Below are 19,175 nucleotides of genomic sequence, written 5' to 3' on the forward strand. Positions count from 1 at the left end.
ACTTTTTCGACACATGCATCGAACAAAATATTCAAAACCCTTTAATTTATGTCTAGTGGAGAACCTAATAGATATCTGAATATTTTTTAATTTATGTCTATTAAACTACTAACTTAGAAACTTCCACAAGGAAGGACTCGATACGCCGTACTCCGCTAGCCATGCAACTCGAAAAATTACTGCTGTGTCTATATTTCCATAGAAGAAAATCGGAAGGTCCACTTACTTGCTAATTGGACGCGAATAGACCAATTCGCATTATCTGGCTTCACATATCTATTATTTTTTGACATAACAAATTAGATGATTTTACAAATAGATCAATATATAAGTTTTCATACTTTCTATTTTAATCAAAAGAAATCTGTGTAATAGCTATTTTGTATATCGTTGGATTAATGTAATCGCCTACGGGCTTTCAACCAAAAAAAGAAAGAAAGAAAGAAAGAAAGAAAGAAAGTGTTTCACAACTGTCCAATAGATATCAAATAAGAAATCATTTGACAAAAAGACGTCTGGTGTTCTAGAGTAGATTCTTGTAATTAACATTCAACAGCATATGAAAAGACTAATAGTAGTAGAGGCACATTTACAGAAGATGTTTACATGAGTTCAATGTACATAAAAAATAAACGAGTGATCATTAACAAACCACTTCCCCATACTATGTGATTACTTAAATAGCTTATCTACACCTCCCTTGTAAATTGTTTCATTTTTGTTTTGGACAAAACAACAGTTACTAACACAAATAATCAATTATCAGACCAAAGAGCCATGAGAAGACGTTGCAACTTCTATTATGTGCATACATCAAACTTCACCGACGAACGTATTTCCGGCCTTTATATTCTGGTATCCACTGATCCCCTTGTATAAAATTTTCAACAGAATAAATCGCCAAATGCTCCGGTGGGATCTGGCTACTCCATGGAACCCGTCCGGTCACATTTCCTCCAGGACCTGAACTACCATATTCCCCATAATATAGGGTCTTGAGAGCAAAATCACCTTGCCATGGCTGCCAACCTTCAGGCCGGATAATCCTATCCATGGAGCAATTTATAAACACAGTACGTGAATACTCCTTCCAAGGCCGACCCAAATAGACCTTGTGTGCTGTGGAGTTCTCCCTGTACAATGCAAGGTAGTCTGGACTGCCATTTATTGCACAATTTTGAAATACAAAGCCAGTGGATAGCTCTGGATTGGTACGGCCATGTGCTGTGACGATGTTGGACTCACCATCACGTGGGTTGAGCTGACGTGGCACGACCAAGATTGAGCAGTTGTGAAATACAGAGGCCGAGTTGCCGAAGATGAAATCGACTGTGCCTAAAATGCGGCAGTTGGTATAGAATTGGCGCATTGAGTGTGCGTAAACCGTGTCTTGGTGTCCAACAAATTCAACTGAGTCGAGAACAGAGCCTTCGCTGTCGGACATAAATGCAACAGCCTGGTGTGCATTAGGTCCAGCCGTATTTTCAAAAGTCAAGTCCCGAGCCATGAATCCATCTCCGTTAACGCCTACAAGTACGAAATAAAGATTAGACAACAGCTTTGATCCAAAATGTACATTTTCTTTTAATGTATTAGTATTTAGTATGTAGTTCCTTAGAGATTATTTCAAATCACCTCTGGAACTATATACAAGTAAAAAATGCACCCTTCGTAGCTACTGGTAATTGGTTTTTATTAGGCCAATATATATGATCCATATTAAATGGAAATGGCCCAAAATGAAAGAAAAGACCAATGCCATTATCTGGGTCACACGAAAGGGACCAAGCTAGTTGCTTTTTTGTTTTGTTATGTTCCTCAATTTACCAAGTCGGATTATTGATAGGATGATTAATCTCATTAAAATTATTCAACCCTTTTATATTATATCATTATGTTTGGATATTTATATATACTCTGATATTCATCAATATATACCTCTGTTCCTCCATTTGTCAACCGTGCTACACGAAACTAATATTTGACCCAACCTAAATTTTTTTCTAATTTAATTCAACTTCAAAAGAGAGAAAATTTACGTCTCTAATTAAGACAGCTCATTCAAACAATATTTTTCATTTATACTATTTTTTGTCCTAATTTTAGCCAGACGTGTTTGTGGATTTTTGTCTATTTTTTATATAGTTCACCAAAAAGGGGTTCTTAGACAGTTAGCGAAACCACAAGATAGAAGATGGACCCACCTAGCATTGATTTGGTCAACACATTAAAATACACATGAAATACTGTTTCTCCATATCTAATACATTATGCATAGACATAGGCACATACCTACAGTAGCCGTATTATATGTAGATACCCCTACCATATCAGCATTGAGTGAGCCAGTAATCACTGTCCGACCCATACCATCTCCCACAAATACAACATTAGTCTTTTCAGACGGTACACGTACCGTTTCTTCATACACCCCTGCTTTTATGTACACCACATACCATTTGCTCGCGTTCTTTGGTGCTGCATCCACCGCCTTCTGTACTGTGTGATACTTGCACGTACCAGTTTTACATACAGTCACATTTGGTTTTAACCAAGTTGGCACACCTGTCATACCTGACCTGGCACTAAACCGGGATGAGGTAGCTTTGGGCCAGTACCCATCTCGCTCAGTTTGTGGTGGGGTCCACAGAGATGTGTCATTGCCATACCTCTCCATTGCAGCCAACATGGAAATGATATTGCTTGTTTGTGCAGTGAGATTATTTGCCAGGAATGCCATTGCATCAGAAATTGTTTTGGAGTCATTCACATACTTATAGGCAGACCAACAGTCGTATTGGTACACTAGAGCTGCCGAGGAATGAATGCGGGCCGAGGGGAGGGAAATTAATTTTGAGGCAGTGCCAAGGCGGCGTGAGGAGAGTGTTAGGAGTTCAATGCAATTAGAGGCCGCATTTGAAAGGTTGGCATTATTGGAGGAGTGCGAGAAAATGGATTTGGCAGTGGAGATGGCAGGAAGGATGGAAGAGAGAGAAGCAGAGAAGGAGGTTGACAGGAGGGAGGAGAGAGGAATTGGGGAGCCGATGGGAGGAGAATGAGAGGTAAGTGTGGATACACATAGTGAACGGAAACGAGTGGCATTGCATGCGAGGAGGATTGGAAGGGGAGCCGAGGGGAGCGGAGGAGGGTAAGGCGAGGGTGCGGGTGCAATACTAGCCTCTACAGGCTTTGGTTTTGGTGTGGGTAAGGCATGAAAGTTAAATGAGGAAGTGAGGGTGGAAAGGGAGTGGAGGAGGAGGAGAGAGAAGAGGAGGCGGCAAGGAGGGGAATGTGCCATGGAGAGTTGGAGGGGGAGGAAAGGAACAATCAGGTTTTGCCGTTTTGCCTTTTAGTTTTGTTTATATATTAGATTAATAACAATTTCATTCTGATTTTGTGGGTAAGTTAACCGATAATTTAGGTCCCCTCTGGACGTATAAACCATCCTATTTTGATTTGATGACGGTTCTTACATATCTTTAGACTTTACTATTTATAGACCTATTTTTGGTTAGCCAACTGTTAATCATATACAAATTTGTCCAGAGAATGCAATATTGGTTGACAACAACGGAGACATAATTTTGAACTATGAAATTGTACTCACATCGAACATGCATTGACAAAATCGAAATAAGAGTTCTGTTATATGTAATGCAAAATTGTTCCCATACAAAAATAAGGCAGCAAAGAGATAATAAATTCTAAAACGGTTTTGTATAATGGAGGGGGAACTCACCTTCTCAAACAGGCTGAAAGAGAAAAAACAATGGAGGCAGTTGAACCATCTCGAGCTTCCATCCAGGATTTCGCGAAGTAAAACATTTTCCAAGGCCGAACTCGTTTCGTTTCTTTTCTCCCTCAGATGATGGAGGAGAGGTAGATCGCATGAGAGGAGAAGGTTGGGTTTTGTTTCGTTTCTTCTCTTTTCTCCGTTATAATTTGAAGACAACGGAGCTGTGTAGAGCTAGGCAGCTAGCTGACGGTGCTTGATAGCACGTATCTCAAAGCGAGATCGAATGGCCGAAATTTCTAAGCACTGAGGAGCCTGTGGCTTGGCCGAAGCATTTAACCTACGCCGAACTACGAAATTAATCATAACATAATTTTTGCTTGCAAACAGTTTGATTATTAAACATATAAATATTGAAGAAACTTGCAAGTAAAATCCGAACTTTTAACAGAGCTTCCAAGCTGGAACTAGATGACGAAAATCCTTTTTGTTAGTTATAGATGTTACAGTGAGTGGATCATGCTGTCAGATTGTATCCAATACATTTCTTTGTTGATCAAATAAATATCTCTAATATGCTATTTAAATGGAGATACAAAATCCAGTCTGAACATTGTATGTTCGGAAATATCCGTTTACGGAAGGAGCAGCTTATAAACTTAAACGATAACTTTGAATGATGATAATGCAATCTAGCGCATAACTACAATAACTCACCTAAACTAACAAAACTTCAGACAGACATAAATAACTTATAAAAAAAAAAATAGCTTAAATGAACAAAACTCCAATTCAAACTAAATGCTCCCCAATTGAAGCCAACCTGCTACAGATTAGCAGAAAACAAAACGATACAAAAAACCCATACTAAAGGTTCGATAAAAATAGCAATAATTAACATGACTGGCAAATATTTCACTGCGTTGAGGTACTGGCAGCCTTTTTCATCTCCAGTGCCTTTTTATAAGGGGGAGCAATTGGAGGTTGCACCGGATCCAAGCTCTTATATGAGTGGGACCCACCTTGCATGCTCGGAAGTGGGTACGACCGGTCTGAGTCATAACCACTAAGGTCTCCACATGCTAGAAATGGGATGTACACCTTGTTTGCCCCTTCTAACCAGCCACTCCTGCAATCTTTTGTGTAATAACAAGCTTAATTCAATCTCTGAAAAATGAAACAAGAAAATTTTGCAAAAGAACCACTACATTTGTGATTTTCCAATAAGTACTTTATTCTTATTATATATATCATATTAGGCCTTTATTTAAAGACATGGATGAAATAGACTTCTAATTAGTGAGACTACATAACTATGTATATTGCACAATGGTCCGTACTATGGCTCAATATCTCCGTTTTCAAAGTTCAAAAGGTCGATCCGAACCGCTCAACACGATCTCTAAAAATGTACTTAGAGACTAATGTTTATATTTTTCTGAAATTTTTTACTATTTTTTTAGATAGGTAGAAAGGATTCCGGACCATTTGAAATTAGTGATTATCTACCTATCTAAAAAATTAGTAAAAATTTCTAAAAGACGTAAAATTTTAGTCACCAAGGTACATTTTCATATAAAAATAATGTTGAGCAGCTCCGATTAACCGTTTGAACTTTGAAAACGAAGATATGATGCCATTGTACAAACCGATCTGTGCTATGCATAGTATCATAGCCTCACTCATTTTTAATTACATGTAACCTCATGATATACATTTTTTTTCATTTTTTAATTTAAAATTAATTTATTCATAACTACTAAGGTTTTATATTATCTCCCAGCTAAATTTCAATAACACCAAAAAGTGGTATGCTTTTGCAGTAAAAGGTAAGGACTTCATCAATTTCATTTCTAACTTATTCAGAGGCAGGTTTTTGCAAATATTAACAAGTTGATCCTTTTTTGCAACTTATGGAATAAACAGCAGCTTTTTTATAGCATTCTCAAAACAAAACAAGAATCTAGAAAAAAAATTGGAAGAAAAAGAAGTGGGACACAAACCAGAACCAGAGACATCAGAGGATCCAGAGGGAGTGCCGACTTTCTCCAGGAGGTGGTATAAATCTTTTTCATCAAACCCTTCAGGTGGCGAATATTTCTCACACACCACAAATGCCTCTGTTGAAGTTCGTGGGTTACAAATATACATGTACTCTTTCCAAACTCAAACAACATGATTTGTGTTACCATCAGACGCAAATAGGTTGGTTATGGTATGGTCCAGTTGAGTTCTTATTAAAATGTCAAATTCAGGTAATACAAAGCTAAATCATTCTTATAAAAATCAATGCCATAATAGAAGGCCCTTCATAATCAAAACATGCGAGTGAGGACAACTCGGGGTGTCAATGGGTCGGGTTGGGTTGGATTTGCATCAGGTCAATATTCATTTATTATTTTTCTAGTACAGGTCGGATCCGACCCGACACAGGTCAAGAACCGGGAAGGGTCACTAGTCAAACCAAACCCAGCCCGTTTAAGTCTACAGATATATAAATGTACTAGTATCATTCTTAAGACACAAGAGTGAGAGTCTAGTGGATGGAAGCCTGATTTTCATGCTAAATGAGAGGTTCAAGCCAGAGGTGGTATTTTGCTTCCCAATTCTTAGAACTCATTAAAAATAATAATAATAATAATAATAATAATAATAATAATAACAACAATAATAATAATAATAATAATAATAATAATAATAATAATAATAATAATAAAAATAATAATAATAATAATAATAATAATAATAATAATAATAATAATAATAATAAATTTATTAGAAAAATTAGAAAAATTGAAAATGGGCCGGGCCAATAACCCGTGGCCTGACCTGACCCGTGCAGGCCAAAAATCTTGAACCCACACCTGACCCATTTACTTATCAGTCATTCTCGGGTCAGGTTGGGTCCGTTCGGGTACCGATCGACCCGTCAGTTCAGGTCAAGAATTGACACCCATACAACCAACTCTGAGAACAACTGCTTGCATCGTCTGTGTATGAAATTGGGTCAACCAATTTTGAAAATTTTTACAGTATCAACTTACCAATACTTGAGTTGCGGCTACTCTTTGGTTTTGCAAATGTAACTTGCTCAAAGAATATCTTCAGCTGTAGATAAAAAAAAGTGAACCAGAGACTTAAAAAAACTAAAATGTGACCCTTTACAATAACAATCATTTCCCCAGGAATAAGTGGGTTTCCTAAAGTAAAATGGACCATCATAGGTCTTTTGTTTGCCTAATTTGGTATATATTTGTGTTCGGTTAAAATCTTTATGCCGTCTAATTAACTTTTCCTTGTTCTCCAAAACAGAAATTCCAAAAAAAGGAATACCCACTCTTTCAAGTGAAAAATGATTATCTAGCCATTCAAACAAAATAAGTACCTACAGGTAACCATAACTATGAACTGTAATGGATCTCTTTCCTATTTATTAGTTGAAAAAAGAAATATCAAATTAAAAAAAAGAGATAGAATAGAATCTTACTTGACAGTAGAGAAGACTAGTGTCTTTACCTCTAAATATTTTTGCAATAAACTTTCCACCCACTCTGAGTACATGTGTAACTATTGTTAACGCCTAGTTTTAAGATATAGAAGAGATACTAGTCAAAAAAGGATCAATATGCAATAAGCTTCTAAAATCAAAGCATAACAATAGTTGACTCAAGCTGAAGTTATAAAGACATGAAGGCTATACGAATTATTTGATGCATTGATGCATTTATCTCTAACTTGATAGCATAACCTATATACACTTCCAAGCATAAAAACTATAAAAATGGATAGGTGTCACTAACCGCCAAAATGAGTTGAGATTGAACAAATTCATCCATATCGTGAAGCCCAGTAACTGCAATAGTCAAGTAATCAATAATAAATAAACACCGACAACAGCAAAACAGTTATTACTAACAAATTAAGACTAAAAGTTACAGTAATGTATTACCATCAGGAGCACCATCACAAACAACCAAGTCTGCTTTGCATCCATCAAAATGCCTAATAACCTAATTAGATTGATTTTAAGTAAACATGCCAAGCAAAATAAAAGCAAACCATCTGTTGCAAAAAAAGATAAAACATAATGAAATAGTGGATAAACCATACCACTTCAGCTGTACGGGCATTTGTAATGTCACCTTGAACTTGAATTACACCTTCAATTGGAGCCATTGGTTGCAAATCGATAGCAACAATAAGAGGTAGGTCCCCATCTCTAAAAAAACATATACAGCAATGCTATGAAAGAATCAAAATTAATATTAAATAATTTAAACTCAATTATACATAAAGGGTTTCAGCAAACTTCTGTCTAACATGTTATGATACTTAAAACCATGCAACTTTTTTACCCAGCTTTTCTAATAGTTGCAACTTGGAAACATTACCCAACCCTTAACAGTAATACGAAGAGTAAGGTATATCCCTCCATTTTTTTTCTCTTTGAGTTCAAAATAAGCTGAAATCAAACAACAGCTGTGTGTGTCAATTTTCCAATGTCTGTTGGCATCTTGACATTATAAAATTTCTCTTGAATAAATATATACAAACTGGGAACCGAAAGTATAAATTTACACACTTTTGTTCTTCTTTTAGAATATTCACAAATGTTGAATGTTTGGCTAAATTATTATTGCAAGAAAAAGCTTTTGGGTGTCTTTGTAAATGGGTTAGATAGTTAATATGTACAAATTATAATTAAAAAGATGCTCATATTGATCAATTAGAGATGTTTACCTGTTCTCAGGTGACAATTTTGCCGGAACATATAACTTACGGCTCAAAACCTGCAAAAACAGTGTACAATCATAACTCATATTGCACATACAATTAAAGCTTGAGATAATTTCTAAGGAACTAAAATTGGAAAGGTTTCAAACTCCAGTCCTATATTTTTAAGCTAAACAGCATGTGGAAAAATCCTTCTCTTGAACATTCAAGGTTTCCCCAAAAAAAAAAAACTAAATGAAAATGGGGACACATTGCCAAAAACAGCAACTCTGACAGAGAAGCAGACTTGTGGTCAAAAGTCAAAACCCAGAAATAATATCAGCTTTATTCAGATTTAAGACCCTCCTCACCTTCAACAAATACCCCACCGATTATCTCCTCTCTCTTTAGCTCACCAAGAAATCCCCACTGTATACCCCAAATGAGCACAATCTACCATAAGATGAGAATTAGGGTTTAAGCCTACCTCTTTTATGGCAAGCAGCCTTAAAAGAAAAAAAGATTCAATATTCTCCATGTTTAGTGGGAAATTGCGGTCATTCTTTTTAATGTCCAAGCAGTTATCTGACAACCTAAATTAGCTCACTACTATATTTTTTAAGGTGACAAGACAAGGTCTAAGAAAGCAAATGTCAACCTTCAACTATAACATTAGGAACCTCAGTTTACTGTTAATAATGCAATTGAGCCTCATTAGCATAAATTTATCCTAAATTATCCAAACCATCCCTACATTATCCTCAACTGTAGTCTTATTCAAAGCAGGCATTTTCTTGGTAGGAATACCGATAAAGTTCCATGCTCTATCCCAAACAGATAACAGAATCATATATAGTATACTGAAACAGAAAATATGTTCAATGTGGCAGTAAGTATGATCTGGCTGTGGCAAAGCTATGTACTATATGCTTATAATCTCTAACAGATGCATTCAGCATTGATGGACTTAAGAGTGAATGTACATCATAACATAAAAAATGAGGCATGAAATTATAAGACGGAGAACACTAGTAATAGAGGTGAAAAAAGTAAGAAACCTGACTCCAGCTTCCAGGAGCAGCACACAAATCAACCACACGTTTCACACCTGCACCCAATGTTTTGCTAATTATTAAAAAAAGAAGTGAGACAAATAAATAAACACAGTCACAGTTCATCTCCTTGTTGTTAGTTTCTTACCCTTTTCCTGATTTGGTTAAGAGTTTCAAAGTTTCTGGTTCTTTAGGATTTCACATCACAATTTGTACCATTTGGTCCCCACCATCACTTTTTCTTTAATCTTTGATATAACAAAATAATCTTAGTCAACAAATGAGGAACAAGTTGTTGTGGTGATGTACCATACAAACAAGAAAGTGGCTTACTCCACATTAGTGCTGACTAGGATTTCCTTAAGTCCTTTGGCTGGATAACAATAAGGAAAAAAAAGGATGATGCAGATAAAATGTGAGGGACCAAAGTTGGAACTTTAAAACTTCCAGGACCAGAACAGGAACTGGACAACATTTAAGATATTTTTTTATAATTAACTTTAAAAATAGTCTTTGCAAGTTAAAAACAAGAATATATAGGAGAAAATTATGAAAGATGGGACAGAATCATTGAATAAACCATCAAAAATGTTGAACTCCTCGTCAATTTGGAGAAGCTTGAAAGCGCTACGTGCACGCCATCCTTCCTCCTTAGCCTTCCTATAGTATATGTCCCTTTTGTCCTTTGACGCTTTTCCCATCCTCTCTTGTCTTTAGGAAGAAAAACTGGAAAATATAATGCAACTAAGATAAGTTACATATCGAACGTGCTTAATTAACTCCTAGTTTTGCCTTTTAGATATTAAAACCACAAATGTACTGGCCTAACACTTATATCTGCACAAATGAACTGGCTTAACACTTATATCCTGGTCATCCAGAGGCGGTTAAATTTCAATTTTTTTGTATTTATACATTATTTTCTAGTTTAGAGTAACATGCTATGTGTATCGTGAAATTGACCCCCATAAGTGGCAGAGAAATTTTATATGATTGACCCCCCATTCACCTTCGGTACTGGTACAGACTAATACCGTGTACAGATCAACAAACCCGCTGGTACCGACTGGTACTGGTGCTTAAATACTTACATCTCTCCTCTCGTATCTTTAATTGTTGATATGAACATTTTCCTTGCATACATCACCGATATAGAAAAAAAAGAGGAAACTAGAGAATCTCATAATTAGCAGGTATATGAAAGATGCATTTTTCTTAAAATTGAAAGAATAAACAGTAAATGAGGAAAACCAATTGTACTTGAGACTTGAGCGAGATAAAGATGAACCTTGACTTAGCACGAAGGAGACCAGCACAACGCGGAGGCAGATTCGCAACGAGGCCGGTGTCACTGGTCGGAGGCCAGAGCTAAAGTTTGTGAGGTTGCAGAGAGAGGGTGGCGCGTGTGGAGCGCGCGGTAGGGGCAAGGGGCCGCTGGTGGCTCGCGCGGTAGGGGAAACGGTGGTGGCGGCGGAGGCGGTGGCGGTGGCGGCGGTTTGTTGGGCCGACAGGAGAGCGAGGGAGGAGTCGCACAGGGAGAGAAAAAAACGGAAAGGTTTAACAGGCTGCGAGTTAATTTGCACTGACGTTAATCCATTCTTATTTCATGTTATTCCTTCTGCTGTTTAGCAGCTTGAAGTAAAGAATAAATTTATTATTCCACTAAGCTGCAACTAAACATCATCAAAAGGAATGAATTCAATTTCTTATTCTGCTTATCCCTGTTGACGTAAATCCACTCAAGCGCTGTCTACTCGACTCTCATCTAGTGGTTTGCAACTCGGGCGGGTACGGGTACCCGGGTATACCCGTTTCGGGTACGGATATGGCGGGTATAATTTTCAAAACCCATATCCTACCCGTCCTATACCCTTATCCGTGTACCCTTGACGGGTAAGGCGGGTACGGGTATTTTTTTTTTTTTTTTTTTTTTTTTTTGCTTTTTTTTTTTGCTGCTGTTTTTTTGGTTTTTTTGTTGCTGGTTTTTTTAGCTGGTTTTTTTGTTGGGTTTTTTTTTTTTTTTTTTCTGTATCTCATTTACAATACACCTATCCATGAATTCATATCCCCTGAGGTAACATGATATTTATGTTTAGATCGGGGCAAATGATCAGGGATAGCACGATTATTAAAGGAGTCAGATGATTGCATCTAGTGCAGATCTAAACAGAAATTTTATATCACCTCAGTGAAATGGACCTCCTGCTAGTAGCCTCTGTAATGGACACATCCATTGATAATCCTAACTCTTAATCACTCATCGGACGACTTATATCAAAAAATGATGAAATTGGTGAATTTTGTATAGTAAATAATACGAATAAATTTCGAAAAAAATATTTTCTACTTTTTTACGTACCATGTGATCAAATAATACTTGTAATTATCAATTTTATATAATTTCATCTTTATTTTCTTCTTAAAATTGAGTCAACAATTACAAACCGTTCATTTTTATATGAGCGATCGATGATCGATCTGCAGTGAATTACTTCCAAATTACTTTTTAAATGATCATGGGAAAATATTGAACTGTATTAGCAAAAAAAAAAATGAACTTTCTTTGTGTCGAGGTTTTGATCCAACGCGATCTGTTTGTGTCTCTACGATGTGTGTATATTCCGTAAGCTTGATGGATAGGTAGATGAACATCAAATTTCAACAAATTTCACTGTAATGATATTAATGTGATACTCTTCGATTTTAACGGTTCCGATCAATCATTAGATGACGTATACTTGTAGGTCTTCATTAACTCATGCGGCAAGAGTTCACGTGCTATGTTCAACAATGATAGATATGAGTTCTTGATACAACAAGAATGTTATGTTGTATAATTTTTTGGTTCAAACTATTTAGCAATTCATAAACATGTTTTTTCCATTAATTTTCGTGCAAATTTCATTTGCAATTTTTTGTCTAAATTAATTTTCTAAACAATATACTATATATAATTTCAATCCCATTTAAATATGAATTGCAAGAATAAAATACCTATCACATGTAGAAGTTCAAACTAAACAAATAAAAAACTAAAATTTAATCACTTATGAATAGTAACTACGGCAGAATTTTCATTTCTAAATATCTAAATTAAACAATAATAAAGTAATTTTGTATGCATTAAGAAAATTAATTTCAATTCCCTCTCATCCCCCACGGCCCCACCCCACAGAGTTATAATTGAGCTGAATTTTATTTACAGAGTGGTTTTAACTGCAAGCAGCGCTCATCCTATTTAATTACAAGAGCTTCCATATGAGTAGTAAATTGCATAAAGCTTAAAACGCTCTGTTCTCTTTACAAAAATAAATCTAACCTATTCAAAATAAATCTAACATTTTCAAAAATAAATCTAACATTTACAAAAATAAATCTACAAAACAGAAATTAAAAAATAGAAATAAAAAACAGAAATAAAATAACAGAAATTAAAAAACAGAAACAAAAAAACAGAAATTAAAAAACAGAAATTAAAAAACAGAAAATAAATATAACCTATTCAAAATAAATCTAACATTTACAAAAATAAATCTAACCTATTCAAAATAAATCTAACATTTACAAAAATAAATCTAACCTATTCAAAATAAATCTAACATTTTCAAAAATAAATCTAACCTATTCAAAATAAATCTAACATTTACAAAAATAAATCTACAAAACATAAATTAAAAAACAGAAATAAAAAACAGAAATAAAATAACAGAAATTAAAAAACAGAAACAAAAAAACAGAAATTAAAAAACAGAAATTAAAAAACAGAAAATAAATATAACCTATTCAAAATAAATCTAACATTTACAAAAATAAATCTAACCTATTCAAAATAAATCTAACATTTACAAAAATAAATCTAACCTATTCAAAATAAATCTAACATTTTCAAAAATAAATCTAACCTATTCAAAATAAATCTAACATTTACAAAAATAAATCTAGAAAACAGAAATTAAAAAACAGAATTAAAAAACAGAAATTAAATAACAGAAATTAAAAAACAGAAACAAAAAAACAGAAATTAAAAAACAGAAACAGAAAACAGAAAACAGAAACAGAAAAGGAAAAAAAAAAAAAAAAAACCGTCCCATCTGGTCGGGTCCGGATGGGATGGCACCGGTTTGGGGGGGAAAAATCAAATTTTTTGAATTTTGAACTGTGATGAACAGTACTCGGGTATACGGGTATGGGTACTCGGGTAGTCGGGTACGGGTTTAGTCGGGTACGGGTTAACTCGGGTAGGGTAAACTCGGGTATTGGTCTAAAATAACGGGTCCGGTCCGGTTTTTGCCCGTACCCGACCCATACCCGGGCTCGGTCACGGGTACCCTAGCTGGCGGGTACGGGCGGGTATGGGCGGGTATACCCTTAACGAGTTTTATTCAACCTCTACTCTCATCTATTCTCACGCTGTCATGATCCAAATGAGTACGTGCAAACAGTAGCTTAAACGATTAACAAGCTTTTAAAATATTGGCATTGCTTTATTCAACCTATACGGCTATACAGAACTATTAATATGTACATACAATATTTGGTCTATTCGGCTGAATATTCGAATATTTCTATTCGATTGCAATTCGAATTAAAAATCTATATTCGGTCTGAATATGCGGTTTAAAATATATTATTAGTTTAAAGTATATTAACAACGATAAAAATACCGGTTTAAAGTATATTAACAGTAATAAAAATACCGGTTTAAAGTACATTAACAGTGGTTTATACCACATGTTACCGGTTTAGAGTATATTAACAGTGATAAAAATATCGGTTTAGAATATTAACAGTGGTTGATATTACATATTACTGTATACTTATTTATATATATATGAATTCTCATTTAAAATCTGTATATATAAGTCTGCATAAAAATTTGAATATGCGGTCGCATACTGTATATAAACCGAATATTAAAACACTGCATACAGATATCAATATTAGAAAATAATTATATCCTATAAGATAAAAAATCTTAAATAATATCTACCTTAATACTAACACATCTTAACATGTAATGGAGCTATAAATTTACAAAAATTATTAACTCTTAGTATTATTTTTTTTCTTGGATCAGAGGCAATTGCATTCGGTCAAATAACTTTCAGCAGATTTTGTCAAGGATTTCTAAAAATCAGCAGATTAGGTCAAACTATTGTTGTAATTTAAATGTAAGGTCACATTTCTAAAGCGCCTAATTAATTATAGATTTCTTTAAGAAACCAGTCCATGAAAAACTGCAGAACTGACCCTGATTAGGAAAAAAGAAAATAAGCAATGCTCGAGAAGATAACTTTGTATTAATTAAAAAAAAAATGAATTTTTTTTCTCCAATATTTGGTTTTGTTTGTAGCCTCAGAAAGACAACTAAACGATATAATTTAGCCACCTGATGAAGCAATTTGGGTCCATCGGACTCAATCCGCACTCCAAATTTTTTTTAGTTAGCACGTTAATAAATCACAATTAAACAATTATCATTCATTTAGCTATATTTCAGTTTTTACCACCTAGGCACATCCAGTCCGCGCATCAAATTTTTTGGTACGCAAATTGGGGAAGCGCACCAATTTTTTTTTTCTATTTTTTTAGTGCGCATCCTCAGTATGCACACCAAATAGTAAAACTATTGGATCAGCGATTTTCAAAGTGGCTTAATAAATAGTAAAAAATTTCAGAAAAATGTAAAATTTGGTCTCCAAGCAGATATTAATATGGAGAAGAAGATGAACGGTTCAGATCGACTTTTTGGATTTTGAAATTTCAAATTTTCACCGGAAGCATTTCGGCCCATATGCTAGAGGAAGCGCGTTAGCCATACTCTCTCTCTCTCTATATATATATATAGAGAGAGAGAGAGAAGTTGGCTAAGATCAAAGTGGTAGTTCCTGAGCTTTGGTGCTACCAATTCATTTTTCAATTTTTAAAGTTCAAAACGTTGATCCGAACTGTTCAAGTTGTTCTCCATATTAAATTGTGCTTGGAGACTAAATTTTACATTTTTCTGAATTTTTTTACTATTTATTAAGCCACTTTGAAAACAGCTGATCCAACGGTGGCTTCTGATTTTACTGTTTTGTTAAGCCATCGTTGGATCAGCGATTTTCAAAGTGGCTTAATAAATCGTAAACAAAATTCAGAAAAATGTAAAATTTGGCCTCCAAGCACAATTTAATATGGAGAACAACTTGAACTGTTCGGATCGACGTTTTGAACTTTAAAAATTAAAAAACGAATTGGTAGCACCAAAGCTCAGAAACTACCACTTTGATCTTAGCCAACCTCTATATATATATATATTTGTTCTGAATTGTTTGAAATTTTGAGACAATTTTTTTTTGTTGTATTAAAAGTTTAAAACAGATGTATACGAATCTTAAAACAAATCGAACGGATCCGAAACTCATTGGACTTAAATTTGAATCCAGCGGACGTCGGATTCAAATTGTTCTCAGTTGGATAATCTTAGGCCATTGAAGAAAGCCCAAAACGCTATGGTACGGAGTAACTTAAAAAAGGATGCTTGCGGGTTGATTTGGGCTGGACCGAGTCCAGTTACTTGCATCTGATTTTTTTTTTTCCCGCCTGGAAACAATGTTGCTCTTCCAACATGACACGTGTGATCTTAACAAGTTCATCTATAAACCATTAAGGCATTAATCCTAGAACCTAGAAAATCAATATATCGTGTGTGTACCCTGCAAAAATAAGAAGCACCTTTATATACCCCTCAAAAGCATGTCAACTTTGACGTCTGCTCCCTTGCTTAGAAGTACTGTTATTATATCCTTGTCAAATTCTTTATTTATTTGTAGATAAAAACATAGAAAAATTTGTGATTCGAGCATCTTTCAAGTAATGGGATGGGAATTGAAGCATATTTCTGTTTTCAGGGATTACGTATTTTATTATTTTGTTTTATAGGCAACTTTTTTACATTTTCCAAGAGCATACTTCCAACTACCTTCTTAAGGCATCTGCATTTCAGAATATATTATGATTAGTAAATCAAATAATTTTTTTTTTATGGTTGACGACAATTGCCGTCAACAGATATATTGATAACAAAAATTAATTAGTAATTACAGAAATTGTTTAAAAAATATGTACATGCTCTTACGAAGCCAAGACTCTTCCTCCCACTATATACACAGAGTCTACCTTGGCTTATCTCCCCTCTAAACGCATGATCTTCATTTCTCAATTTCTAGTGCCTTGTCTCCTATGAGACGATGAACCACCCTTAGTTTATTAGAAAATAATCTTCTATTCCTTTCCCACCATAGTGACCATGCTCCTGCTGTCCAAATCACGTTCCATAGAATCCTCAATGACCGCGTATGAACCAAGTTAATCTGAGTCCATGCTGTGAGGATGTCCTTGGCCCCACTTGTTGGAATGTTGTACTGAGCCATTATGTCGATCCAAAATCTCGTCGCATAGATGCAGTCCCACATGATATGGTCCTTAGATTCCATTGTATCAGCCCCGCACAAGTGACAGCCCATCAGGACAATACAACCACTGTGAAATATGACCTCTTGATCAGCCAATCAAATAATTTTTCACCTAATTGTCCTATTATCCTCGATTTGCTATCAACTAATCCGCTTTCAATTACATAACTCTCATAGTGGGAAGCAGAGACTCAAGTGCACAACACTATTCCCTGTTTAGGAAAACAAATTGACAGCATTATATGCCGAAATTTTTATATTTACCATTAAAAAAAAATCAATAAACCACTATCTTGTGGGAATTCGAAATTTAACACAGATGCAACTTTACATTGAGTCCACCAACTTATTTTTTTCTCCAACTCACAACAAGCAACGTGAAAACTAGAAATTGGGTGGTCCCATCTTTTTTGGACCAATCAGATTCAATCAAACTATTTGAATTGTCAAAATTAGTGGACTCAACGTGAAGTTGTGTCCGTGCTAAATTTCAAATTCCCATAAAATCGTGGTATTTTAGTTTATCATTTTTTAATGGTAAAAATAAAAATCTTGGCATTATATGACAGTAAATATTTCAAGGTTGGCTAAAAAAAGTGTGCCATATTTATGTCATGGTGCTGAGAAGTTTAACCGAGGCAAGAGCAGATAAGTTGCAAGCCCATCCAACCTTGGCAAGCCATTGACATGTTGTTCAATCAGAATCAAGAAGAGAGATCAACATAAATGATTTGGTCCAATGAAAACTACTGCATTTACGAGACATAATTATAAAACCTGCACAACTCCTAAATGGAAACAATTATATAGCGAGAATGACGATAAGAACAGCAACACTAGCATCAATAAAATTACATCCATCCTTCACATCTACCACAACATCAACATCTAACAACCTATCATCGTTCACATCTACCACAATATCAACACATCAATATCTAACAACCTATCATCTAGATCATTAACAATACATTAAAACATCTAACAACTTAACACAATATCTAACCTCACAACATCTAGCTACCGACTGCACCAGCTGGAGGGGGCATCTCGTTTTTTGTTTTTTTTTTCTATGTTACCCCGATACTCTAATATAGGGTCCGTACCTGTATCAGATACCGATACGCTCCTGATACGACCACGATACGTATCAAATACGCCAGCTGGCATATCAGCTGACGTGGCGTATCCTTTACGCACTGATACGGTAGCCGATACGTGTTGAAACGCACCGATACGCTCAGGATATGGCTGGATACGCGTCTAGGCTATGAACCGCTCACGCATCCGTGAGCCGCGATCGTGCACCAACGCAATTGTGACTTTTTTTTCCCTGTGCGTGGATCGAACTTGGTCTGCTCCAATTTGAGCCAAAAGCAGTAACCACTACACCATAGTGTTATATGTGATAAATGCTGGTAAGTATAATGCTTAACTTATACTTTGGTTAAGCCTATAATCTTTTGTACAATTTTAACTTAAGTTATGATTAATTATCTAAATACAATATATAAATAATATATATATATATATAAAATAAGCGTATCGTATTCTAGATTTTTGAAAATTGACGTATTGACGTATCCGTATCGTATCCGATACGATACCCGTACCCGTACCCGTATCTATGCAACATAGTTTTTTTTAATATGGTGGCGCGTGGGGGAGGCCAACATGCACTGTAGCCTCCCCCAACTCTTTTTAGAATTTGAGTGTAATCGGTTTAGAGGTAAAGAGGTGACGATCTAGGGTTTAGATGTGACAAATAGTAGGAGTTGCCGCACATAAGATCTGACCTCTTTCTCTCTCTCTCGAAGTTGGAGCCTTCGATCACCAAGTTGTGCCGAGATACTGAAGAGAAGAGAGGGAGACGAAGCACTAGTGGAAAATATGGAATCAGGATCGGTTATATACGCATATCAGTATCGGAATACAACCGATCCTGATGAAGGCGATACTGATACTATCAGGATCGGTTTTGTACTTTTTAAAGAACCGATCCAAATAACAACTATTAGGATCGGTTGTTTATTAAAACCGATCTTAATAGCAGTTATCTGGATCGGTTTTTCTTAACGAACCGATCCTAATAGGCATATGCTGGATCGGTTCTTTTTAAGAACCGATCCAGATTAATATCTATTAGGATCGGTTCTTTAGTTTAACCGATCCAGATAGTTTATTCCCTCATTTTTTTAATACTCATTATTAAATAAATTA

At 35.2% G+C, this 19,175-nt stretch overlaps 2 protein-coding genes across 3 annotated transcripts; both read right to left on the reverse strand.

Moving 5' to 3' along the window:
• Nucleotides 1–601: 601 nt before the first annotated feature.
• LOC144575552 (putative pectinesterase/pectinesterase inhibitor 51) lies at nt 602–3,305 on the reverse strand. Its single transcript, XM_078325740.1, has 2 exons — nt 2,293–3,305; nt 602–1,527 (listed from the first exon to the last, which is right to left on the reverse strand). Exons 1-2 carry the CDS (start codon nt 3,296–3,298, stop codon nt 821–823), a joined length of 1,713 nt encoding a protein of 570 aa, XP_078181866.1. The 5' UTR covers nt 3,299–3,305; the 3' UTR covers nt 602–820.
• Nucleotides 3,306–4,335: 1,030 nt separating this feature from the next.
• Nucleotides 4,336–11,073, reverse strand: LOC144575553 (S-adenosyl-L-methionine-dependent methyltransferases superfamily protein). Of its 2 annotated transcripts, XM_078325741.1 has the most exons (11): nt 10,787–11,073; nt 10,079–10,224; nt 9,505–9,554; nt 8,474–8,523; nt 7,844–7,952; nt 7,683–7,743; nt 7,534–7,586; nt 7,221–7,313; nt 6,778–6,841; nt 5,737–5,853; nt 4,336–4,869 (listed from the first exon to the last, which is right to left on the reverse strand). In XM_078325741.1, the coding sequence occupies exons 2-11, from the start codon at nt 10,197–10,199 to the stop codon at nt 4,649–4,651; spliced, it is 939 nt and encodes a 312-aa protein (XP_078181867.1). In that variant the 5' UTR covers nt 10,200–10,224; nt 10,787–11,073; the 3' UTR covers nt 4,336–4,648. The 2 variants fall into 2 exon arrangements, with proteins under 2 accessions (XP_078181867.1, XP_078181868.1); XM_078325742.1 differs by lacking the exon at nt 5,737–5,853.
• Between the last annotated feature and the right edge of the window lie 8,102 nt (nt 11,074–19,175).

The sequence above is a fragment of the Carex rostrata genome, chromosome 24 (genome assembly GCF_964058835.1).
Source record: "Carex rostrata chromosome 24, lpCarRost1.2, whole genome shotgun sequence".
NCBI classification, from domain to species: domain Eukaryota; kingdom Viridiplantae; phylum Streptophyta; class Magnoliopsida; order Poales; family Cyperaceae; genus Carex; species Carex rostrata.

Coding starts and splice junctions, on each gene's coding strand:
- LOC144575552 (XM_078325740.1), bottom strand. CDS start 3,298: ATGGCACATTCCCCTCCTTGCCGCCTCCTCTTCTCTCTCCTCCTCCTC. Junction 1,528..2,292: donor ATATAATACGGCTACTGTAG/GTATGTGCCTAT, acceptor TCGTACTTGTAG/GCGTTAACGGAGATGGATTC.
- LOC144575553 (XM_078325741.1), bottom strand. CDS start 10,199: ATGGGAAAAGCGTCAAAGGACAAAAGGGACATATACTATAGGAAGGCT. Junction 7,314..7,533: donor AATCTCAACTCATTTTGGCG/GTTAGTGACACC, acceptor TCTTAAAACTAG/GCGTTAACAATAGTTACACA. Junction 5,854..6,777: donor TAGCCGCAACTCAAGTATTG/GTAAGTTGATAC, acceptor GAACTTCAACAG/AGGCATTTGTGGTGTGTGAG.